We start from the raw sequence: 27,350 nt of genomic DNA on the forward strand, positions 1-27,350 counted from the left end.
CAGTAATAGTTGGAAAAATACAGTAATAATAGATCCAGTTTCCAAACTAAATAACTCAGTTTTCATAGCAGGTAGCTGTGATCATTTACTTGGAATAAATTTGAGTCCATTGTTCAGTATGTCTATTTCTGCATCACTTGCATCACATCCAGATTTAGTAATGACATTAATGGCACACTACTTAACAGACTCAAAAGAACTGACACTCAGAGGTGCAATGGCAGCTTAGTGTACACTTTCATTAAAAGTGCCATTTTTTACCAGGTTTTGATACAGTGATTATTTGAAAGGGAGAACAAGCAGTCAGTTCTGTAAATGCCACTTGCATTATAAACTAAAACAGCTTTACCTTGTATATCTTTTAGCATTTGTAAATTCATGTCACTGTCCTTCAGACTGGAAATCTGTATTTCTAACATGTAGGCAAGAAGAAGAGGGAACTTCAGCCGTGACACAAGAGGAGAAAGCAAACATACAGCAGGTGTGATGAAAAACTGGCCAAGTGAAGAAAATGAGTCTGAAACAAGGATAGCAGTATTTTCTGGCAAGTTATAACATTCCAGGCTTAGAGAACAGGTGGAAGTCAGTGTTAGGCAGAACACAAGTTCTGCAACACCTCAGGATGGAAAAGCAGAGCAGGGAATGGAAAAACCTTCAAGTCCAGCAAAAGTTAGCGCATAGCAGTTGGACTAGGGTGAAACAAAGGTTGAGTGTTCTATATCAGCAGTTAAACTACTGGATCAAGTAAAGGCTGGGGAGGAATTAAGCAGAATGTCTTAGGGCTGCAAAAAGAAAGCTGCTTTGGTAAAGACTTAAAGAATCTGCCATTTACAGGAAGGTCCTAAGGAATCTTGGTTGTAATTTTTTGTTGCTCTTTCATGTTGCTTGAGGTTTGTTTCTAAGTCTTCTCTTAGTTTATTCATTTGTACTGCATTTTTCTCCACAAAAGTCAGTTTGTTCACTTGTGTACACATCCTGCAATACTCTAAAGTTGATTTTCTCTTTTTATACTCTTGGTTTTGTGACTGCTCTGATGACAAACTGACTATTATAATTGTTTATTTTATTTATTTATTTTACATTTGTTTACCGGGCTAGTCCAACTGGATATATGTCCATTTTCAGTGGAGGCCTGGGGAGGAAAGCTCCACTACATACTACTAAACAATGTCAAGATATACATCAATATACAATAATAGGAAAACAAAAAACATATGCAATAAATCTTGAAACAGGTTGTATAAACTTTTGAGTAGAATCTAAATCTAGGATGGTAAAAAAAAAAGAAAAGATGAAGAAAATTAAATACTCTGATAGAGTATGTAGAAGAGAAGAAAGAGAAAGGTTGTTAAGGAATCAGATAAAGATGGAAAAAAAAAAAGAGAGCTAACTAGGGTTATGACAAGAACAGAGCCAATGGTTATTTAGGAAGAATTTTAGTTTAGTTTGAAATAGGGAGAGTGAAGTTAGGGATGTAAGGTCTTGTGGTAACTTGTTCCATATTTTGCCAATTGAGTTGGAAAATGTGGAGTCACCTGCTGAAATTTTGGATCGGGATGTTTGGACCAGTATTTTGTTGGTGGAGCGTAGGTACCTCTGATTGTTATAGGGCGTTATGAGGGTGGAGAGTATTGGGGTGTTGTCAAGGTGATGTAGGGCATTATGGGCAATAGTGAGTTGATAGTATTGTATGAGGTGTGGTAGTTCCAGCCACCCAAGCTTCTTGAGATTTAAACAATGATGAGTTCTATATGGAGAGGCAGTTGCAAATCTGGCAATATTATTATATGATGTAGTAAGTTTATTAAGATTATGTTTAGAAAGATTTGTGTATATGGAGGAAGCATATAAAAGGGTTGAGATTAAGTGGGTTCTAGCTATTGTAGTTTTGGCTTCAGGAGTAAGAAAATATTTGATTCTGTAGAGAGAGCCTAGTTTTCTGTTGGTAGATTTTATTGTAAGATTAATATGATTGTCAAATTTTAATTGATTGTCAATAGTAATACCCAAGAGTTTTGTTGTTTGGTCAGGAGAGATAATGGTCCCATTATCAGATATTAGCGTGAAATAGATAGAGGTAGACAAGTGGGTGGGTGAGAAGAGCAAGAGTTTGGTTTTCTTGGGGTTAAGGAGAAGACAATGATTAAAGAACCATTGTTCTATAGTTGAGAAGGTTTTTTGTGTGAGAGAGTGAAGTTCTGACTGCGTTGAGGCTGAGCAAATGATGGTAGTGTCATCTGCATATTGAATGCAAGTTGTTTGTGGAGTAGCTAGATGAAGTTCATTAATGAAAATGGAAAACAAAAGAGTACCTAAAATAGAGCCCTGAGGGACTCCTATAGTGGTGGGGAGAAGATCAGAGAGTTGGTTGTCCCATAAAACTGCTTGTTTGCGGTTGTCTAGGTAAGATGTGAACCAGCATAAGGCAGGGTTATCTAGAGAGAAAGATTTTAAACGATGGAGAAGAAGCTGGTGATTGACCATGTCAAAGGTTTTGGACAGGTCTACGAAGAATGCCGATGAAGAAGTATTATTGTTGTGGTTTTTGTTAATTGAGTCGATGAAGGATAGTAAGGCTGTGCTAGTACTATGGTATGGTCGAAACCCATGTTGGCAATTAGCCAGGAGTTTATGGTCTAGTAGGTGATTTAGTAACTGTTTGTGGATACACTTCTCCATAATTTTTGCAAGCGGAGATAGTAATGCTATAGGGCTGTAGTTAGAATACTCAGTAAAGTCACCTCCTTTAAAAAGAGGGATAATATAAGAGATTTTCCAGACTGATGGAATTGTACTTTCTTTTATTGTCCTGTTAATAAGTATAGAGATGGGGTATGCTAAGGCTTTTGCACCTAGTTGGAGGTATTCTGCTGGTAATCGGTCAGCAGAGGGGGTTGTAGGTTTTAGTTTATGAAGTAAGGACAATATTTGAAAAGTGGGTATGGGTTTAAGGTGAAATGGGGGGGGGGAATAGAGCTAGGTGTAAATAGTTTGGAGGTATCTGGGTTTTGTTGATTAGCTAGGTTTAGTATGGCAGAAGTGAAGAAAGTGTTAAAGGCATTAGCTGTTTGTAAGGGGCAGTCGGGGTCAGAGCCAGATGGGTTTGGTGTGGCAACTTTACCAGGGGATAATAGTTTATTGATAGAAGACCAGAATTTATGTGGTTGGTGTGGTGAAGATTGCTGAAGCTGAGTATAGAAGTTCTTTTTATCTTGTATGATGGCTTTTTTTGTCATATTTCTCTGTTGTCTAAAAGTGACATTATCAGTTAGGCTTTTTGTGGTACGCCATTTAGCCCAGACTTTTTTCCTACTTAAGATAAGTTTCTTAGTGTTATTTGAGAGCCATTGGGCTGTTTTAGATTTGACACGCATAGAACGCATTGGGGCATGATGTTCAAGGATAGTGAGAAAAGTATTATTAAAGTGACTAACTGCTTCATCTATTGGGAGAGATTTAAGAGGTGACCAGTTGACTAGCGTGAGTTCATTTTGATACTGGTTGAGGTCAAAATATTTCTTACTACGGAATGATCTGACTTGGATGGGGACAGTAGTACTGTTTTTTTGCCTAATAATATAAGTGAGGGAGTGATCACTGAGGTCATCTGGGAGAGTTCCTGTTGTATAGTTTTGCTGAGGACTATTTGTTAATATCCAGTCAAGTATACTTTCTTTATTATTAAGTTTGTTTATTCTAGTTGGGGAGTTGATTATTTGAGAGAAGCCATGCAGGTTAATAAGGGTGGATGGATTAGTCTGTTTACATAAGTTCCAGTCAATGTTAAAATCCCCTAAGAGTATTGTTTCTTGAGGGTGATTTAGTGAGAGCCAGTTTAGTAGGTCTTCTAATATGGTTGGATTTTTTCTGGGGGAAGATAGGTACAGATAATATTTAATGTTTTTTGTGGGTTGAGTTGCAGTTTTGTAATAATTATTTCAATACTAGCGTCAGATGAAAGGTTATGATTTGTTCTACTAATCTGCAGTCCTGTTCTATAGAGAATAGCAACCCCACCACCTGTTTTGTTTAAGCGGTCTTGTCTTAGGATGTTGTAGCCTGGGGGAATAATCTCATTGTCTTTTATTGTAGGTTTGAGCCATGTTTCTGTTAGACAGAGAATATCGAACTGTTGAACTTCTAGAAGGGCATGAATTTGTGCTATTTTATTACAAATGCTTTGTATGTTTAGTTGAGCAATTGATAGTGATTTTGGGGGTTTAGTAGATAGTGTACCGTTTCTTATGAATGGGTGGCATTTAGTGGGAATTGGGGAGGGGTTTGGACCAGGGTTGGGGTGAATATCTCCATCTATTAATGAGTAAGATATTATAGGGTTAAAGAGTTGAGGGGGTTTGCAGTAGTAGTTAGGAAGTTTTTTAAGGTTGTAGATAAAGTATTTTATGTGAGAAAGGCGGTGGTATTTAGGTTGAAGATAGGAGGTTTTGTGGATGGTATTGAGATAGTTTATAGATAAGGCTGGTGGAGATGTTTGGGTATGTCTGGGATTATAAGAGTAAAGGGTAGGGGTAGTTCATAGAAGGTTAAGAGATAGGTAGAGGTGAGAGTAGTTAGGAAAGTTAGTAAAAGGAAATGTTGAGTATAATTAGGCATGTTAAGAGGGCCTGTGCAGGGATGTTAGTAATGTATTTAGGGAAGGTTGGTCAGGGAGTGGGAGAGGGAAAGCTATATAGAAGGGGGTGTGGATGAAGTGTACGATATGATTGACTGTGATAAACGAGGGGTGTGTCTTTGAGGGAAATCAATTTGAAGATAGTAGAGGTGGGTTGGGTGGGTCTAGGATGTGATTGGTTGTGAAGTAAGAGGGGTGTGTCTTTGTGGGGGATAAATGTAGAGGTCCTAGGGGCGGGTGGGATTTGGGGGCAGGGAGGAGAGCGGAGTGAGCCCGAAGGGCGAACGGAGTGAGAAGACACAAATACTTTTGTGTGGTACAGAAAAAAAGAAACAATCAGTAAAGTGTGGAAACAGCAGGTAGGTTTGTACTAGGTCTATGTGTATATGTAGTGTAACCTAGTAAAAAGTAGCCTTAGTGTATGAGTAGTAAAGAATAATTAAATTAAAGCTATGGTAATGTACAGATTTGGGTTATAGGAGTTAAACATAGGGGTGATAGGCAGGTCCAGAAAGCAAGAGAAAGTACAGAGGGTAGATATAAAGGAAAAAGAACGATATGGGGTAGTTAGAAAAGAAGACAAAAGGGAGTAAACCAGATAGTAGAAAGGATGCCACCTAGTGGCCAAAGGGAGTTTTACCACATTTATTCAGGTGGGAAAGGGGAATCGTGGTAGAAATACAGCAGAACGATTACAGCTAAAAGAGATAGAAGTTACACAAAAGGTGAGAGGAGACTAATGGAAGAGGGTCTAGGTTAGAATAGTGATGGGGACTGGTGAGTAGGGTACACTGGTTAAAGTTTGTATTTAAACACTTATCAAAGACATACTTCCACAGTTTGTTGGAAAGCTAAACCAAGTTTGGAGAGTAGTGTTTCACTAGCCAGAGGTTCAGGTCTTCCTGGAGGGCTGAGGCAGAGGTGTAGTTTTGTGGGGTCCACTTAGTAAAACTACTGTAATAGCAAGAGAAGAAAGAGGAAGATAGTAAGGCAAAAATGTAGTAAAATATTTGCTAGCAATTGTCAATTATAAACAGTATCAACTTAATCAAAAGAAAAAATACTAAACAGTAATATACCTAGTATTAAATTGCTGGTTAGAAAAACAGCTATTAGGTATTCACAGTGAGAGTGTTACAGCAGCAGTATAAATAAGCATTCACAATGAGAGTATTACAGCATCAGTATGAGCAAGCATAGTTACAGTCATATATTACAAATGTGAGATTTAACTCAAATAAAGCAGGAAGGGGGCTGCGCTTAAACACCTATAAAAGAATAGTAGCGCAGCTAAACCAGGCTATTAAACATATATGTAAAAAGATTCAGAATGCTTGCAGTGTATATTCAGTGAAAACAGTTTACCTAAATATCGTCAGCATCTAAAAAGGCGCCAACTAAGCGATAGCGCTAATCGTACCAGGTAAAGGTATGACTGGAACATGCCTTGTACAAGCTTAAAGCGCCGATATCGGCAGGAATAAGTATGAACGTAAGCAAAACCTAAACAGGATAACTACGATGTCCAGCACTAAAGGTACTGACCAAATATGCAGATAGCTACTTATATAAGCTGTACATAGTCTATAATACTAGCAAAGCTTTCAAACGGAATATCCAGGGAACGCTAAGGCCAACAGTGTAGATAATAGCGCAATAAATCCGCCCTTTGGTACGGGATGCAAGATACACTATATACACATCAGTGCATCATCAGCGAGATGCTAAAGGCCAAAAGAGCAATTAATGGTGCAATATGCCATTTTTGTTTTACTTTGGTCGGGATAAAGTGCACGCTAAAAACACGTCCGTTCTACACCAGCAAGATGTAGTATAAAGAACGCAGAAGCAATGAGCAGTTACAAGTGGCTCAGTAACAAGTTAGCGACGCTAACAGATGAGTTAGAATAATCAACATTTCCACAAATAAACAGATGCAAGTGGTTCAATACAAGGTTAGCGACGCTAACAAACAAGTTACAACACTATTTTCAGCATCAATAAGTAGTTGCAAGTGGTCTAGTAACAAGTTAGCAACGCTCAATAAGTAGTTGCAAGTGGTCCAGTAACAAATTAGCAATGCTAACAGACAAGTAAGAGTAGTAATATTTCTACATTCAAACTCACAAACACGAGTGTATAAGCAGGTTCAAAAGCACAACATAATTACACAGCGACTATAATAATCATTAACTAAATCTAACAAAATGTATAGACAGTAATGAATCACTTAATGCAATAAGCTGTATAACATCTTACTTTGTGTTACAATCCAGCACCAGGCGCAGGTCGCACAACAGCCAAACTGCTCGGGGCAAGAAAAAAGATGGTGCCCAGAGAGATAGGGATATATTTATAGGGTAGGGTGGAGAGTTTGGGGGAGAGTTTTGAAGGAGGAGCACAGGTACAGGTCTTAGGTGGGAAATATGGGTAAAGGAGAGTATTTGAAAAACAGAGAGGGGGTTGACTACAGAAGTGGGAGGGGTATAGTGTTGTAAGCAGAGATAAGATAAGTGTGTGAGAGAAGGGAAAGGGGAAAAATAGGTGGGGTAAGCGTCTAAGGAAAAACAGACAAATACTTTTGTGTGGTACAGAAAAAAAGAAACAATCAGTAAAGTGTGGAAACAGCAGGTAGGTTTGTACTAGGTCTATGTGTATATGTAGTGTAACCTAGTAAAAAGTAGCCTAAGTGTATGTGTAATAAAGAATAATTAAATTAAAGCTATGGTAATGTACAGATTTGGGTTATAGGAGTTAAACATAGGGGTGATAGGCAGGTCCAGAAAGCAAGAGAAAGTACAGAGGGTAGATATAAAAGAAAAAGAACGATATGGGGGAGTTAGAAAAGAAGACAAAGGGGAGTAAACCAGATAGTAGAAAGGATGCCACCTAGTGGCCAAAGGGAGTTTTACCACCAATTGTAATCTGCAATTAATAGTTTCTTAGCCTGGCTCCATGGAGTAAAAGGATGGAGCCCTGCCTGAGATCCAATTGAATGAGATTTGATTAATGGCCCTGACATTGGAGGAGCCAGGCATAGAGTGGGAGGAATGAAGGGGCCTGGCCTGCTTAAATCTCCTGTGGAGTGCAGAGGCTTGTATATACTCGGAGGGTACACTTGTTCTTTGAAAGGAGCCAGCATTCCTTACAGAACTGAGAGGATTTCTTCCATAGTTAACCCATTACATATCTCTCCTCACTATTTCACTTAGTGTGTGCAAGGAATAGGATGGCAAAACAATCTTTGACCAATCATTTGACTGCGTCAGCCTCTTCTGTAATATGTTAATATCATTGGGTACTATGATTGTGCCCAATTTACAGTCCTCTGTAAACTTGGTAAGCCACAGACCACCAACCTTCACCTGAACTTCAGAAAAATAGATTCCAAACAGTAGAGGTCCCAGCATGGATCCTTGTGGTACCCCACTGGTAACTGGTCTAATAGTAGAGGTGGACTCCCCAACTTTGACAGTTTACTTTGTGGCAGTGAGCCAGTTGGCTACCCATCTAGTGATGTATGGGTTAATCTCCAGCTAGGAGAATTTCTCAATGATACCCGAGTGTGGAGGATTGTGTCAAAAACCTTGGCTAAATTGAAATAGGTGGTATGTACTTTTCTTTCCGTCATCCAGTGCTTTGATGACATTGTCAAAGAAGTCCACCAGGTTCAATAAGCAAGATCTACCCTTAACAAAACCAAACTGGGTCAGGTCAAGTGTTTGAAGGTCACCTATGTCTTTGTGGATGATGATCATGATGATTCTTTCCATGGCCTTATGGATAAAGCTGGTTATTCTTATGGCTCAATAATTCCCAAGGTCAGTTGATGGACCCCCTTTATGAAAGGGGATTACTGTTGCTGGTCTTCACTCTGCTGGAACAACACCAGTGCTCAGGCTTCGATTAAAGAGAGTGTTGAGTGGTTCTACTAGGTCTTGTTTTATATTGTTTAGTAAGCAGCCTGGGATGTTATCTGGTCCCATAGAGGCTGTGTTTTTGATCATGGAGATCACTTCTATGACGTACTCATTGGAGATATTCGGTAGAGGACTGGTGTCAGGAATGCTTTGGGGTATGTCTTGTGGGGATGGGGGGGTGAAGTTATTGACAAATCTGTTGGCAGGCAGACTGGCAATTTCCTCATGCTCAGTGTGAGTGGTACCACCCACTCGTTAAGTTCGGCACACAGCTGGGCAATTCCCTTTTAGGTTTCTGACATAACTAAAGAATGCTTTATGATTGTCTTTGGTTAGAGATGCTAATTTAGTCTCGCAACTAACTTTGGCAGACTTTACAAGATATCAGATTTGCTTGTTCAGGGTGTGGAGGTTATCCTTCTTCTGCTGAGTAAGTTCCTTCCTGTTCTTATATATCAGTTTCTTTTTTTGTTGTATAACTTATCCATACTTACAGTTCACCAGGATGGCTTGTTTTTTGGGAGGACCTGGTTTTGTTCCTGTTAGGTACACCCAAGTCAATGCATTTAAGTGGCTATCTAGGGCATTTGGGTACTCTTCTGCATAGGAGTAATTGTTGGCTATGTTGCCAGGAGCTTTGAACCTTTTTATACCATAGTTTAGTAGACAGTCGTTTGCTTTGGAGAAATGTTCATTTATTTTACTCCTGTGAGGGATGTCAGGTTTGATCTTTACTTTAAATGAGACAGATTTATGGTCTGACCTTACCAGAGAGCACAACACACACAGAGTAGTGCAGTGATCCCCCCATGTTGGTGAGCACTAGGTACAGGACATTTGATCCTGTTCTGGAGGTGCGGACTAACTGTTCAGGGCATTTGAATTAACAAAGTCCAGGAACCTTGTAGCGATCGTGCTTGTTCTCATGCAAGTTGCCCAGTCGATGGAAGGATAGTTGAAATTTCCCTTGACCAAAGTGTTTGTATACTGAGTGACTCGAGCAAGTCCAGGGAGGCGGTGTGCTTCTGCTATGGTGGGGGACCTGCAGCTAGTGATGATGTGGAAGGCTATTTTATCTGTAGTTTGGACATGGAATAGCTCAACAGAGTCGTACTGTTTCACCAGTCTCGAGATGTATTTGGATTTAATGACGATGGCTACACCTCCACATTTGGTTCTTTCACACTTGTTTTGGGGTCTGAAAATGTGAAAGGCATTGTGGTCTTGTATGGCTAGGTTGCTGTCTGTGGCCTTAAACCAGGTCTCAGTGACTGCAAAGATGTCAGCATTTTCCAAGGTGGGGAATGCTTCTAGGGAGTGCAGTTTACTGTTTAAGCTCCTAACATTAAGCAGCATTGTCTTTAGTGGCTGTCATTACATTGGCTGTTTTGTTGTTGGATATTGCCTAAAAATGACACTATGGGGGAGGCGATCATATTTGCCAGTATCCAAAAGCCTTGAGGAGACAGGTGAAGGCCATCTCTGGCAAACCTGCATGGACTGTTGACCATGTCTTCCCAGGCTGACCGATACTGGATCCCTCTGGAGTGACACCAGAAGCTAAGCCAGTTATTGAACTCAATCATTTTTTCTCCCTGTTGTGGCATCATCCTAGGTGAAGATGGAATGCTGTTTAGGGCTAGGGACATACCTGCTTGGGACACAATAGTTTGGGAGTTCAGTCGCATCTTTCTTCATATAGTCCAGAGCAGTAATCTCAAGTCATTCACTGCAACATGTACTATGACAGAGTCATAATTGTAATTGCTGCTGAGTTAATTAAGTGGATGCATGATTTGATGGATCCTGGCAGCTGACAAGCAGATTACTGTGACCTTCTCCTTTTTCAACCCGGTGAGGGGGACATCTGTGTGTCTCACTATTGAGCCGCCTATGACCAGAACATTAGGTTTTGACATGTTTTGCCTTAGTGTTATGTGTAGTAGTGGATTCTGTTAGTGTACCAGTATGTCTATGTTGTTTGTGCTTGGGAGGTCTATGGTCATTAGTGAGTACCTCCGTAGATGTGGGTTTATGTGTCTTGACCTTATCTTGTGTGAGAGATGTGTCTGTTGACAACCAGTTGAAAGTCTTGTTTATTATAGTGTGACAGGACTGATTCTAAATTCACGGTATAGTTACATCTCTCACATAATGTGTTTGTTTGCTTTCGGAGCAAGTGGTTGTCCGTATACATGAGGCAATTGCTACATTGCCTCAGGATGCCCATGTCAATCAGGCTGACTGGAGAAATAGTGAGAAAATGTCGATCCATTATGGCAGGCATATATTATAGTAACTAGTGGGGAAGGGCTAGCTGGACCAGGGTCGGCTATAAGGCAGAAATGGCTATTCCATGGATGGCTGGGTTGGAACACTGCATCAGGATCTGAGTTGCTTGCAAGGCAGCAATGAGCAAGTGAACAGAGAGGCAATAGAGCTAAGGTTTCTCTAGCAGATATCTAGACAAAATTGTGTTTCTAAGTGTTTGAGTCTATACATGGCAGTGCTAAACACCATTGCAAACTCACCAGTGAGAATGCCCAAGACTGAGCCTTTTTCCAGTAGTCCCCAACTCGGATGGGTCCTGAGCCACACACTTCTGCCACAAGGGTACAGGTATGCCCTCTTATTGTAAGATGGCTGGTTTTAGTGCTTCAGTCAAACCAAGCAGTCTAGATTCAGCAAGTCTGAATCTAGCCTATGCTAAGAAGTACAGAAGTACTAGAAAGTTAAGTGCAAAATAAAACAGTCACAGCGGTAAAAAAAACCCCAGCAAAACTGAAGCAGCAATTAGGCAGCATACAATTCAAAAAGTGCAATGCAACCTTAAAATAGACTTATTTTTTGTGGAAAACAGTGGATGCCTTGGATTTAGTTCAGATTCACTCCATATCTCTGGCTAAGGTCACCAAACTCTGAGCAGCTCTGTCAAACTGAGCAACTTCTTGGCTGCTTGTTCCAGTTACCCCTTGACCACAAATGCTGCCTAATCATTTGTCATCATTTGGATGACATGATACCATCTCAGCTGTCTGCCTTAATGTCTGCTGATTTATCATATCAGTGCTCACTTTTTAATTCATAGGTACCGTCCACCCGCTCTAAGGAAAGCTCAGGTAGAAAGCCCTGTATCCCCCATTTACCTTTGGCCTCCCTTACCTTTCCTGCCTTTCACCTACATGACTTGCCTGATCTATCTAGCCAACCCTTTGGAGAATGCAAAAACCTGAAAACCTAGTAGGGAAAAAAAAAACAGAAAATTTCTTCCCAAACCCTAGTACAATCACCCAAAGGGTCAGTGGGTGTCCAAACCACTATATCTACTCTGCTCCTATTGTATGCCTAAGTCAACTCTTTTATAAGAGGGATGGGTCAAGTGGGTAACATCTTCCCCTGGCCTCTGTGATAAACAGGCTGACATCTCCCTGACTTCAGCTTTTGCCATTTCTTACTAGACAGCCCCCCTTGACCCTTACCTACCCTTACCTCTGCATTCCCACTCTTTTCTTAAACTTTTCATACCTGAAGTGTTCAATAGCACATTCATGCTCTCTCATTTCATGAACTTCAATCATAAACTGCATCTTAAGCATGTGTCTCCACTTGTGTTCTAATGATGTACTGCTCAACCAGTCTTGGTTTGTGTGACTAGCCTGCTGCTCCTTGACTATTTATGCACTTAAGGTAATACTGCCTTTGATTTTGTCACCAGTCTTAAAATGTTTCTGACTTTACACTACTAATCTTCTGACTGTGTACTCTTCTTCTGATTAATGCAGTTATGTGCTTGGCTATGTAATTCTGCCAGCTTGCCCTTTAAATATGTAAAGTGCTGTAACCAAAGCTCCTGGCATCATTTAGCTGCTTGATTAACTAGGTACCAGTATTGTGATAATGCATGTATTGCTGTTTTTCTGTATATCTGGAGCTTTGATTTTTATTTGTGTGATGATTTTAATCTGCTTAGTACTTTGCTGTCAACATCTTGGGCATGCTGTTTACCATACCTCTCAACCTGGAAACATCAAAAATCTGGACAAAGGCCCATGAAAAGTAGGTACAACTGGCCAAAAATCGGGATGTTGATTAACATAAAAATTGCATACTTAATTATGTAACCCACCATGCCAGTGGAATTGTGGGATACCACCAACATGTATTTTCTGCAGTTATAAACATATAATCTGACAAATGACAGGCTTTCTTCAGAAATGCAGATCTTTGCCTTGTATTTTTCATCTATTTCTCATAAAACTGTGTTTTTTCTGGCAAATCATTGAGAAATAAAGTCAGAAAATAATGGCAAACGTTTGAGTTTCAGACTTCATATCCGCCCCTATTTTGGGGCCTTTGTCTCCCCATTGTGTGTGACTTTGTCCAGATTTCTTGTTCTAAGAGGTTGAGAGGTATGCGCTCCAACACACACACACACACACTTGTTCCACATTGAGAGGTAATGTTCCTCATTTTGTAGATAGAAGGTTGAGAACTATGTTGTAAAGTACACTTCTGATATTATGACATCATGCTATTCCTGTCTGGAGATTTTTGAATTACTTATTCTATTTTGTTTGAATATGGCAAACTCAAGCCATTTATTCATATTAGAAATCCCTGTCTGGGATAGATTTGAATTATTTATTGTATTTTGTTTGAAAACAAATTTAGACCATTTATACACATTACGAATTAGGCTGCAACAGAGAACACCAGACTGAGCATAACTCGCGGTTGTATTCCTAGAAGCAAGTTATGCTCAGCCCGGTGTTCTCCATTATTGCCCAACATGCAACAGAACCAGGCCTGCAGCCAGCATGTGGCAGAATGCTCAATCCCCAAGGGCAAATTCACAAAAGAGAGTTTGCTCCAGGATATAAAAAAAAAAAAACCTTGAGTATTTGTCAGGTTCCACCCAGAGTTAAAATATTTCAAATGGGAAGATCTCCAATTCCTTAACGTAATGCAATGAAGATGGCATAACTGACTTCAAGACCAGGCTAAAAAAGACTGCTATTCACAAACAAAGCCTCCATTTTTACTCTCCATGTCTCCAGTTTTACTACATGTGTTGCTGTGTTGCATATTTCATGGGCCACTTCACATTAGTACTCTGACCTATTTATTCTTCCTGGTTACCAATAAAGAAAAGGAAAAATATAAAATACAGTTAACAAAGAGATGAATTGGGATAATCAAAATCAGTGTACTTACATGCGGTTTTGTTCTTATGCTTTTTCTTATGTTGTTTTTCAATTGCAGTAAACGGTTCCTTGGTTACAACAAAGTGCAGTCACGTGGAAATTCTAGGACATAAATGATAGATTTCCTTAAATACTGCAATAATAAATGTATAGGTTGTTCATAATCAGAGTTGTGACAAATGTCCTAAAATATCAGAGTGACTGACTTGAAAAGTTGATAGGATTTGAGGGTCTGAATTAACGCGCATTGTCTGAAACAAAACAAATCGATAGCTTTAAAAACTGTAATTATTTGTTGACTGTAATGCACCACTTTTTGCTTAAATCACCCATCTTAATAGGGAGGGAGCAAAAATTTGAGCTGAAGTTAAGGATTTCAGTGACATTTAAGAGTGGTTTAACGGTATGCACCTGTACATTTTTTTTCAAATGTTCGAATGCAGCTACAGACTGCTCTTTCTGTACTTTTCCAGTTCACCGCACTTAGGGTTGCTACCTTCCCTCTTTGGGCAGGTGAACACTGACTGAGCAACTGTGATAAAACATAATAATTGGTTTACTGGTGTCCTACAGTGGGCACTGAGTCCCAACACATCCTCGATCACACACATCACCTTTTAACTTCTAATTTTACAGTAAATCTGTACCACCATAACTACAAGCAATTTTAAAGTCAGAACAAAAAAAAATACTTGTAATACTCATGTATATGGGTTGTCTGGTTAACTGGTTTGGAAAGCTTTGTAGTCTTGTCCCAGAACAGATGTTCGTGTTTTACTGTTGCAGTCATTACACTTGGGTTATCCTGCTGGCAGGCTACCTGCAGTCGGCCAGAATTCCAAAGTCTAGGTTCCGGTGTCGGTTGCTGTCGCTTCTTCGCTGACTTCAGTGCGCCAGGGGTATAAAAGATGCAGCTGACGCCATTTTCTTCAGTCTTTCTTGCCGTGCGGTGCCCGAAGCAAAAGCAGTTCGCAAGTGCCGGTCGGCCGACTCCTGAGATTTTCGAAATCGAATTTCAGAACCGAAGTCTTCAATAAACCTAAGTACCCCGTTGGGGAAACTTTTTCTTGCTCCAGACCGATGTCAGTAAAAGTTAACAATTGTATTTCTTGTGGGAAGCAAATACCTCATAAGGATTTTCATTCTTACTGTGTTCCTTGCCTAGGCCCTGACCACGACGTCACTAGTTGTCGGTTTTGTGCTAGATTCAACAAACGCACTATTAAGCGTTGGTCTGAATTTGCTTTACATTACTTTGGCCGAAGGTTTAACTACATAATGCCGTCAGAACAACCGATGACCGGAATTCATAAAAAAACGCAAAGACACGGAACAGGACAGGCATCCAAGGTCCAAAACCGACAACGAAGCTTCTTCTAGGCCAGTCGCCGGTTCTCAGTGAGACGCTTTCGCAGCCCCTGACACCCGCTATCTCAGAGCCACAGGCCGTATCCGAATCCCACATGGAGACACCTAGGCCTCTGGAAACTCAAGGTATTGGGCCTGCGGAAACTATTCCCTCAGATGGGTCCAGAGCCGCTGAGCAGGCATCGGCTTCTGAGGGTGTTTTCAGACCTTCACAGCTAACTATTAAGTCCACTACAGCAGCCAAAGCAAAGTCAAAAACACCATTAAAGACAAGGAAACAAGTACAGCATTCTCCTGGACAGTCATCCATGCCAAAGAAACAGATGCTTAAAATGGCCGAGGACCTAATTACTCTGATCAGGGGTTCCCATCCCCCGCCTGATAAAAGGCCTAGGCAAGACACTGATTATGACTCCTCTGACCAGGTTTCTATTTCCTCTGATTCCTCCTCAGATCAGGGATATTCTCTCTCTCCTTATGAAGACTCTGATGCAGAAGAATCTATACCTTCAGCCTCTCCACCTGAGGATTATTCTTTTGGGGAAACCTTGCACACCATGAGGGAGCATTTCCATTGGGAAAGTCAGGATTACTCAGAATCCAAGAAAAGGCTCAGAGATTTTCTGTTATTGCCTCAGCACAGGCCCCTGGCTATCCCCCCTGTGCTTGATATAGTTGATGATGTTTTCTCTGAATCCAGTCTGTCTCCTGATTCTTTATCCCCTGCACCAGTCAAGCCAGACAGGTACTACAGGGTCCCAGACTCTCATAAATTTCTTTATAAAAACCCTGCTGCTGACCCAGAAACAATTTCTCAGGGTCCCACAGGGGTTAAGGCTTCCACTGCAAACAATCCTGTTCCCTCTGATAGGGATTCTAGAGCTCTGGACAGATGGGGGAAAAAAGTTTACACTTCTGCTACTTTAGTTGTAAGAGCTTTAAACTGCCAGTTTCACATGTTTAAATATCAACAGTACCTCATGTCATTGTTAAAACAGAAAATGCTTACAAACTCAGAATGTCCTTACAATAAGGAAATGCAGGATTTATTGCATGCAGCTGAACAAGTGGGAAAGCATACTCTGCAATGTGGTTTTGATTCATTAGAGGCTTCTTGTAGAGCCGCAGTTACAGGCTCTGTCATTCGAAGGCATGCTTGGTTGAAAGAACAAAGTTTACCTGAACATGTTAAAGTAAAATTATTGGATGCTTCACTACAGCATGATACTTTGTTTGGTGTTAAAGCAGAAGAGGTGTTAAAGAAAATGGAGGATAAATCAAAATCAGTGCAGACAGTAAAGGATTTCTTACAGGTTCAACCACCTAGGTTTAGCAGAAACTGGCCTTCAAAAAATTGGTCCTTTCCGGTGTCAGACAGGCCATAAAGAGGCAGATACAGACGCCCAAGAGGCAGATCTCAGCCCCAAGACTCCTACAGACCTAAACAATGGGGTGCTTCAGCCCTCAAAGGAGGAGAAGACAAATCACAACCTTTTAGGAAACAGTCACAATGACTTTCCACTACAAATGCCAAGCACTTACCTTTTGGAAGCACCCTTAGGGGGAAAGCTAGCATGTTTCTCACAAAATTGGCACATGATTATCCAGGACAAATGGGTAATGAATATTATTTCTCAGGGTTACAGGTTCCACTTTCACACCCTTCCAAAATCAAAAGATATGCCGGACCTGCCACAAAACCAGTGGACAGAGGCTCAAAAACAAATTACTGCTCTCATGGACATGAAAGCTATTCAAAAAGTACCACAGCAAGAACATGGACAAGGATTTTACTCAAGACTTTTCCTGGTACCCAGAAAGGACAAAGCCTGGAGACCAATACTGGACCTGTCAATCTTAAATACTTTCCTGGATGTTCCAAAATTCAAAATGTTAACACTGCAGCAACTTCTACCCATGCTGGGCAATAATATAGCCACTCAGACCACACCTCTCTCTAAAGCTGTTATGGATGTCATTTTAGAAGCCAGGAGGCCCAGCACTAGAAAATCTTATGCAGAAAAATGGAAGAGATTCTGTGCTTTGAACCAGGCACAAGGACTCGAACCACTTGTTCCAAATATACCTCAGATTTTACAATACCTAACTGAGATGCTGGACAAAGGCCTATCCTTCTCATCAATTAAGATCCATGCCTCTGCCATTTCAGCTTATTACAATACGGAACCTCCTATTTTCTCTCATCCACTACTGAAACAGTACCTCAGAGGGGCAAAAAACATAAGACCCCCAAGGAGAGCACCAATACCTACTTGGGACCTCAATTTTGTTTTAGAAAAACTCACACTGCCTCCTTTTGAGCCAGCCAATACAGCTGATATAAAATTCTTATCATGGAAAACTGCTCTGCTCCTAGCAGTAACTTCAGCGAGAAGAGTCTCAGAGTTTACAGGCATTAATGGCAGTGGAACCTTTCATTATTTTTCATCAGGACAGGGTCTCTCTAAGGACAAACCCAACATTCATGCCAAAGGTAGTATCCAGTGTGGCTGTTAACCAAACCATTCATTTGCCAACATTCTATCCAAATCCCCAGAATAAAGGGGAGAGACTTCTGTACGCTTTGGACATACACATACAGCTACAATTCTACTTGAACAGAACAAAAGCTTTCAGAAAAACTGAGCAACTATTTGTAGCTTATGCTGCAGGATCACAAGGAAAGCCTATCTCAAAGCAGACTATTTCAAAATGGATAGGACACTGCATTCACTTCTGCTGTTCACAACATGGCAAATCAGTGCCTAAGGGCATTAGGCCACATTCTACCAGAGCAGCAGCCACTTCAGCAGCCTTCCTGAGAGGAGTACCAGCCAAAGACATTTTAGAGGCTGCAACCTGGAGTTCAGTGCACACTTTCACCAAGCACTACCACTTACCACTCTACTCTAAATCCAGAGCAGGCTTTGCCACTGCAGTTCTGCAGGGCCTGGTAGCCTCTCCTAATCCTATTTAGGCCCAGCCACCCAACCTCAGCTTTGGGATTCAACCCAAGTGTAATGACTGCAACAGTGAAACACGATGAATATAGTACAGTTGTGTACCTACCATAAATGTAGATGTTTGAGTGTATTCACTATTGCAGTCCAGGTTACCCACCCACCATCCCCCTTTTCTGTACTTCTCTATTCTATACAACCTATGTGGTGTATTTGCTTGTAGATGAAGGAAATGTTTATTTTAGTACATGCATGCTTTTTGGCAAAATGTTTTACAGCCTACCTATTTGGGGGGCACCTGACATCTGGGGCAAGAAAAACTGAAGAAAATGGCGTTGGCTGCATCTTTTATACCCCTGGCGCACTGACGTCAGGGAAGAAGCGACAGCAACCGACGCCGGAACCTAGACTTTGGAATTCTGGCCGACTGCGGGTAGCCTGCAAGCAGGATAACCCAAGTGTAATGACTGCAACAGTGAATACACTCGAACATCTACATTTATGGTAGGTACACAACTGTACTTTTCCCTCTTCACATCATTTTATACAGTCTTTATAGACTGGTTCCCTATCCCCATGTGACCCCAGCACAGAGATTAGAAAACCACTGACTACTGCAATGACCACCAGGAGTACTAGATGTAGGCTGGGCCTGATTTTGCCCATGATGTGGCTCTCGGGCACTTGTAACACACAAGGCACCCTGTCCCTGGGACTGCTGCTCACCTATTAGGAACTACCTTGGACATACCCACCATATATTAACTACACTATCCACTACCTATCGTTAACTGTAGCAGCTAGTTCCTGGTAAAAGTCATTGTTATTTTTGTGTCGCAGCTAATTCTACACCCTAGCCTACTTTAAAAGAGAATGGTTCCTGAAGCTCTATAGTTTCCCTGAGCTCAAATAATTTCTTATGCCTGCGTTTACACTGCTGAGAGAGTCCATTATGAGCATTGTGTTATCAGGCTAAAAGAGTTGCTCTTGTGCCATTAAAAAGTCAGTTTTAATACTTTCATCATAGTCCTCAATAAAACAAGGACAAATCTTAGAAATAAGCAGGGGCACTTAAAAATATTAGTACTATACTATAACGTGAAACATTAACAGAATAAGAGACTGTAAATTAATGTTCATTTTCCAAGGTAAACATCTGTAACGTTGTTGTCATTATTTATTAAGTGTAATTCACCACCTTGTTACTTGTGTCAAACTTGTAAAGTACAGTTCAGTGAAGTGGTGGAACTCATTTGGGTCTGTTATGGTAATGGAGCAGTTTGGTCTAAACACACTTCCAATGTCTTCAGATGTCTTTTCTTAGTTTTTCTACAATGTTCTTAAACTGCTGCAGGCATGTTTGGTGGGGGAAGTCAGGTTTCCGAAACCAAAAACTTATCTTGCCTGGAAAATACACTGGTGATGCGGGATGATGTTAGCTCAAAAGCTACAAGGGAATTTGTGGCACCCCATTATTTTAGCCCCCAAACTGGGAAATTCCGAGGAATTTGGTACAGTTGAGAAGTATGCATCGTTTATGGACTATGCATCTTCCCACATGCAAATTGCTGCCTCCTAGTTGTGTGTACCATGACATTTTTAGGTGTATTCTTTTCGGAAATTTTGTCTATTTTTTAGCCCAGTCTTGCATCTTTACATTCGCTGTTCTTCCCTTGTACCTTTTTCCAGTAACACTTTATGATCTCCCTCACATCTTCCACTTGCTAGTCACTGGTCACTCCCCTTATCTATTTTTCTTTTCTTCCACGACATCTCCCTGCCATCTTGCTATCACTGATGTAACCTCACTCACCTTCTCCCTTTCCCTCATTTCCACAGACTGGATTGTCTCCCTTCTCTCTCTACTGATCATTATTCCTCCTCTGCCTCAAATCCATCTCTGTCCAGCTTTATCCATCCATCTTTCAACCTAGAATAGCACTACCATTCTCTGTCACATTTCTCTTATCAGAATGGTTCCTCACACTGATTGTGTGTGGGGAAATGCTATTAGTACATTAACAGGAGGAATGACTGTTGGAGGTGTGGATATTTCAAAAAGTAAAGACTAGTTCTTTTAATAGGCAACAGATGATGCTGGCTTTAATTGATATTTTAGTGAAGATGAAACATTTGTGATTTGTGACTATCAACTGCTTAATGAGGTCATAGACTCAAACTGCAGTAATGCATTTAAGTTAAAATCATTCACTGTCCTGGGTCAAGGTACCCAGGAAAAGGAACACTGGAATGGATACCTTTCTCATATTTAAGAATGATGGAGAAATTGGACTTCTTTGCACGTAACCTTTGGCATAAAAAACGTAGATGCTGTTATAACATGACTATCACGTACTCTGTTGTAAATGTAAACATAGATGTGTTAGAAGTGTACTGTATTTAGTACTCTTCGCATGTTGGGTTTGCTTAGTTGAGGACAGTCATACTGTATTTAGTACTCTTCCCATGTTGGGATTACCCAATGGAGGGACAGTCATACTGTATTTAGTAATCTTCTCATGTTGGAATTACTTAGTTGAGGGGATACATAGCCGACCTAAGGCATAGGCAGCTAGGTGGCCGCCTAGGGTGCTGCTGTAGGAGGGGCTCTTTTCCAGTATTTATTTGGTGTAGGTAGAATAAGATGGGGTCACTGGGTGGTGTGGGGGGGTGCTGTGGAGCCCTTTTGCTAGGGCAGCAGTTGACCTAAGGCCGCTCCTGGAGGGATAGTAGTACTGTATCTAGTTCTCTTCCCTTGTTGGGATTACTTAGTTGAGGGACAGTCATACTGTATTTAGTACTTTTCCCATGTTAGGATTACCCAGTTGAGGGATAGTCATACTGTATTTAGTACTTTTCCCATGTTAGGATTACCCAGTTGAGGGATAGTCATACTGTATTTAATACTCCTTCCCATGTTGGGATTACTTAGTTGAGGGACAGTCATACTGTATTTAGTACTTTTCCCATGTTAGGATTACCCAGTTGAGGGATAGTCATACTGTATTTAATACTCCTTCCCATGTTGGGATTACCCAGTTGAGGGACAGTCATACTGTATTTAGTACTTTTCCCATGTTAGGATTACCCAGTTGAGGGATAGTCATACTGTATTTAATACTCCTTCCCATGTTGGGATTACCCAGTTGAGGGACAGTCATACTGTATTCAGTACTTTTCCCATGTTAGGATTACCCAGTTGAGGGATAGTCATACTGTATTTAGTACTTTTCCCATGTTAGGATTACCCAGTTGAGGGATAGTCATACTGTATTTAGTACTTTTCCCATGTTAGGATTACCCAGTTGAGGGATAGTAATACTGTATTTAATACTCCTTTCCATGTTGGGATTACCCAGTTGAGGGACAGTCATACTGTATTTAGTACTTTTCCCATGTTAGGATTACCCAGTTGAGGGATAGTCATACTGTATTTAATACTCCTTCCCATGTTGGGATTACCCAGTTGAGGGACAGTCATACTGTATTTAGTACTTTTCCCATGTTAGGATTACCCAGTTGAGGGATAGTCATACTGTATTTAATACTCCTTCCCATGTTGGGATTACCCAGTTGAGGGACAGTCATACTGTATTTAGTACTTTTCCCATGTTAGGATTACCCAGTTGAGGGATAGTCATACTGTATTTAATACTCCTTCCCATGTTGGGATTACCCAGCTGAGGGACAGTCATACTGTATTTAGTACTTTTCCCATGTTAGGATTACCCAGTTGAGGGATAGTCATACTGTATTTAATACTCCTTCCCATGTTGGGATTACCCAGTTGAGGGACAGTCATACTGTATTTAATACTCCTTCCCATGTTGGGATTACCCAGTTGAGGGATAGTCATACTGTATTTAATACTCCTTCCCATGTTGTGATTACCCAGTTGAGGGACAGTCATACTGTATTTAGTACTTTTCCCATGTTAGGATTACCCAGTTGAGGGATAGTCATACTGTATTTAGTACTTTTCCCATGTTAGGATTACCCAGTTGAGGGATAGTCATACTGTATTTAATACTCCTTCCCATGTTGGGATTACCCAAGTGATGGACATTCAAAGATTCATGTAAAAATGGATGCCTTAGATGAAACACAGAATTCTTCTATGTCAGCATTGTTGATTTTCATGATTGTAAAGTGTCAGAAAGCCTGATGAGATGCACTGTCTGCAGTATTTTGAAGTATGAGAGGAAGCATTGGAACCATACCTCTCTACTTTACAGATTTTCGCAGAATGTCCATATTTTTGCCTCATATTTTTGGTCCATTTTTTCATGAAATTGTGTTTTTCTGGCAAATTAGTGGCAAGTCATTAAAGATTGAAGTTAGAAAGTAATGACAGACATTTGAGTTTCAGACTTCATACCCTTCAGAAAAGCCATGCTAATGCAAAACTTGTTGTTCTATCAATTTTCTAAGTCTGTAAGAGCAATATTTAAAAATTGTCCCTATTTTTGGGCCTTTGTTCCACTTTTATTTTTGGCTTTGTCCAGATTTCTTGCTCTCAGAGTTGAGAGGTATGATTGGAACTACCTGAGATAAAAAATTATGCTAATCAGGTAGCAGTGGACTGAGTTTCGTGTCATTTTAATTGTAACAATGTAGTGGCCACAACTATGGCTACTTTAGAATCCTTCGGTATGTGCTTAGCAGCAGACAATAAGAGACTTCACTCCTGATTCAGACACTAGATCTTTGGATTCCCAATATGATGTCTCATCCTTTTGAGAAGAGGCCAGAATTATATTTTGAAAGTGTAACTCAGGTTTGTTTACTTGAACCTCTGCTATCAAAGTTTACCAAAAACCAGGATTTTAACCTTCATTAAAAATTTTGGCTTTCACAAAACATGAGAAAAATGATTACAGAGGGGCTGTATACCAACGTAATCAACAAAATATTCTAAGTCAGCGATCACAGAGCCAAAGGATAAGTTATATTTGGTTGAGTATTTCAGTGTATAATGTTCAATTCAATAGCTATGTGTTTGGTTTTCAAGGAAGTGTGGGCCCTTCCTTGAGTAGGTTCCTCCTCTGGAAATGAGGTGACTTAATGTCCAGTTTTGGGAGTAATAATGATAGGTTCTGTGGGGAAGGAGGGCACATGTTTGTATTCCAGCTACCTTCTAACTAGCAAGAAGTTTAGACAGTGGAGATCCATTCTTAACCCCTTACTTCTAGCAAACTTCCTGGTGGTGTGCACTTTCAAAATGGTTACCTTAAACACAGGTCTGCTATGTATCAGTACTGTCCATTTTCAAACCTAGTGCTTGTTTTCCCAGGACATTTTTGAGGATTGCCTTCCGTCAGGTAAAACTGTCAGGTCAAGGCAAATCCTTTGACTCTATAGATCTTCACAAAATGCTTGGCTATATTAATGACACACTTGACAAAGCAGAATGATAACTGTTTGCCCGTGTGAACAAACAGTTTCAAGTTTACTGCCTCCCCACATCATACAATTATTTAGACTAATGAGTGAGAATATCGATCATGAAATGTCAAAATTGATACAAGGAACTTGATTCTAAAAGACTTGTTCTTTGTGTAAGTGACTAACTTTTGTGTTTGCCTGTTTTGTAGATAGGCCTTACACTGGAATAAGTTAATTCCACTGATTACAAGTATTTTAGAATCTGGCCCCAGGTTTTCTGTTTCGGACTTGGAGTTTATTCTTGCAATTTTTACTATTTTTCATAAACCTGAGTATAAAATTTGATTCAAAAACATTATTTTGTTCAAAATTATTTGTAATGTATTCTAGCAAATTTGTTTATGAAACTTCTGTATAACAAATATTACTTATAATCTTGATGCTATTTATTAATCAGTGTATCAAACATTAATGCACAAAATGTATAGCTATTACTAACAATACTTAATGTCTGCATGCCAAATGAATAAAGATGGGGCTAAAAGTGATCACTGCAGATTTTTCAGCTTGTGGAGTCCTTTATTTCATTTGCACATACATTGTTATGGTGCCAACTTGATCTTCCCTGCATTTAGTATGTTCTTGACAGCTGAGGACAGTAAAAATATGTAGAACTGTGTTAAGGTTGCTTGTAAACAGCATTACTGGAGACAAAGGGCATTTCTTTCATTGTCTCAATTTCTCTGCAAACAGTCTGGTAACTTGAACTGTCTTGGTGGTGCCAAAGCTGCATCCGATGTGTAGTTAAGAAGATTTATACTTGCTGTGGCCTCTGCACAGTAGTAGGTCATGACACTATGAAGAAAAAGTACATGGCGTATAGTAAATCATTATGTTCTGTATTAGTATGAGGTACAGCTTCTTGGAACTTGTGCGTTCGTTCAGTCCAGGTTTCAGAGATGACCTTGCCAACTAACATGTTACTGTAACCTGTTCATAGAACAGGTTATTATTGCATGTGGGGGCAACATTATCTTAAATGATGTTTGATTCTCTTGGGAAGCAGTAAGAATGGAAGGGCAGGCTAGAAGCTTATCTGTATGGCTTTTCACTGGTTCAACAGCTACTATTTTATTTGCGTATAAACCGTTAAAGGGGACCATCACTCTGGAAATATTTTGGAAAGGTGCGGGCCAAGACTACAGCTGTATATAAATATCACCAATTTTCCTTATTATCTTTTCTAATATTTTTTTAATCATGTGCTTCCAATGAGTAATGCTGCGGTAGCGTTGTCGCCTCACATTAAGACGCTGTCCAGTTCGATACTCAGCTAGAGCGACTTCTGCGTGGAGACATGCGTGAATGGGCGTATCTTCATTGAAGGTTGTGCATCGGGGCTGGTAACTCGGCAAGTAAAAATCAACTACCAATCATTAGCGGACCGGAGTTCTGCTGTGGCGACCCCTAACCGGGAAAAGCCGGAAAGACACAGCAACAACAACAACAACATGTACTTCCAATGAGTAATCCTTTTAGCAAATACATGTATATCATCCTGCAAGATGCTCCCAAGACCCCACAAAGTATGTCTACAAAGTTTTATGCTGAAGTTATCCTTGACTTCCTTGTACATTTATCAGTTTACATTCTGTAAAACTTTTTTAGTTTTGCATAGTCATTTATTTTACAACAAGCTGACAGGCTTTCTAATGGCCATGCTGGAGGCAGGTCACTTAACTGCAAACTATGCTTGCCTATGACCCTAATCTACTGCAAAGTGCATGCTTGCCTTACTTCTTCTCACACTTCAAGGAATCTTGCCTGTAAAAGTATGTTTTAAGGACTAGTTTAGCAATCCATATCCACTTCAGATGTATTTTAATTGACATCTTATCTGCTGAAATTTGCTTTTAACTCCTATTCATTGCACTTTCTTTAATTTATATGTATTGTACCTGGAACATGACTGAAAGGGTCATTTGCCATCTTACCCATCATCAACTGGTAAAAAATAAATAAAGTAAATATGAGCCTTCTGGTGGTGGTAATTAAATCTTAAATGTTTCAGCCTGTCTTTGATGCCAAGCTCTACTGTTTTTCACTGTCGTACTCAGTTCATTGCGGTCAGCTTGATGTTTATTCAACACAATTGGAGTGCAGTGATGCAGTGTATTAACAGTTGAATTTTTTCTATGAGGTACTACACTAGGTGAAATGGAAATAATGCAAATTCGGAAATCCAAAGACATCACTGAGTAGCTTTGCCAAAAGATTTGAAAGTGTTAACAGAGTTGTAAGTCACAGTGACCTGAAATTACCCCAAAAACCTTGCTGAACTATATTATAAAGTCTGCAGAAAATTCCCCAAGAAGCTAGCACAAACACTAGGTTCATATTAAAGGAGCCGTGCTCTGAATGATGGTGGGAATTGGTTAGGCTTTCGTTTTTTTTTATATTCCTATGTAAAAGAAATGTACTGCATGAAACATGTCTTATGCTGAAACACTGGCTGAGGTTTCATTAGGAAAATACGGATCCTGTAGATCCAGTTATTCAATCGTACTAAGCTGTTTTTTTCCCCTGTATCCATCATGTCTTTTCAGACAATTTATGAATGTAATGGAAAACAAATCAGTGGCTTTCATGCTGTTAATCTTTGCAACTGTGTGCCATTTGTCAGGCTGAGTTTGGCAAGCAGAGATGTAATTACTCACTTACATCACAGTGAACTGGGCAAAAAGGATACTGAATTTAGACATATATATTTTTAAAAACACTTTAAAGCAAAAGCACCTTAAAGGTAATGAAAGTTTACAACACCCACGGGGTATTTATGAGCATGAACAGGGCTATCTTGGAAATACAAAGCACTAAAAGGACAGAAGTAACAATGGCGTAGAGGTTGATCATAGTGGTGTGCAGCTACTGGTCGAGCATCACAAGGTGAATAATTAGTAGGAAATGCAGAATATGCACATTTAGGTTTATACCACTTGACTGCTTATCAACTGGAAAAATACTAATGCAGGTGAAGAAGATCTGGCATAGAAAATCAACACCTGTTCCTAGCTGATAGCACATGTATTGTTTTCAGTTACAACTAGCAGCTTCATTGTGTGTGTGTGTGTGTGTGTGTGTGTGTGTGTGTGTGTGTGTGTGCGTGTGCGTGTATATATATATATATATATAATAAATATATATATATATATATATATATATATATATATATATATACACTACACTGTACCTGCCATGTTTTCTGCTTCACTTGTTTGGTTGTTAGAACACACACACACACACACACACACACACACACACACACACACACACACACACACACACACACACACACACACAGAAATATTTAGATAGAAGATTAATTACAATCGTTCAGGAAAAGGATGTTTACTGAAACAAAAATATACTCTAAATCTCTATGCAGTGTTTAAAGGATTTAAAAGTTCTTAATATTCTTCATGCAAGAAAAGTATAGTGTCCTACTCTGCAAGCACAAACTCTGAGTGCAGCAACATATACTGAGCATATTTGTATATTTTGACAGCTTGTAGAACGTGAGAGCATTATTCATCTGCAATTGCTGAATGATCAGCACAAGGTCTTTTGTGTGTTTTGAGTAAATAGAGACCAAAGTGGAATACAGATACAGTAAGCAAAGTCTAGCACAATGAATTCAACTTAATGTAGTATGATTTAAGTACCTGCAGATAACTAAGCAGCATAACATGTAACCTTGGTTGGTGCTGGGGAATTTCAGACCACTTAGGTGATGATACAAAAGGTATTGCATGATACGAAAGGTAAAGGGTTCGTTGTCCTCCAACAGGTCCAGTGTTTTCCAGCACTGTCCACTGTGGGA

General features: G+C 40.0%; 1 protein-coding gene across 1 annotated transcript in view; it reads left to right on the forward strand.

Annotated features, from left to right (window-relative positions):
* The first annotated feature begins 3,030 nt into the window (after positions 1 to 3,030).
* Positions 3,031 to 27,350, forward strand: part of SLC2A13 (solute carrier family 2 member 13) — a 2,419,048-nt gene continuing 2,394,728 nt past the window's right edge. The window contains exon 1 of the mRNA XM_044066204.1: positions 3,031 to 3,163. Within this exon, the coding sequence (XP_043922139.1) occupies positions 3,031 to 3,163 (133 nt within the window). The remainder of the gene's footprint in view (positions 3,164 to 27,350) is intronic.

The sequence above is a fragment of the Protopterus annectens genome, chromosome 3.part1, assembly GCF_019279795.1.
Source record: "Protopterus annectens isolate FY-2018-M chromosome 3.part1, PAN1.0, whole genome shotgun sequence".
Classification (NCBI taxonomy): Eukaryota; Metazoa; Chordata; order Ceratodontiformes; family Protopteridae; genus Protopterus; species Protopterus annectens.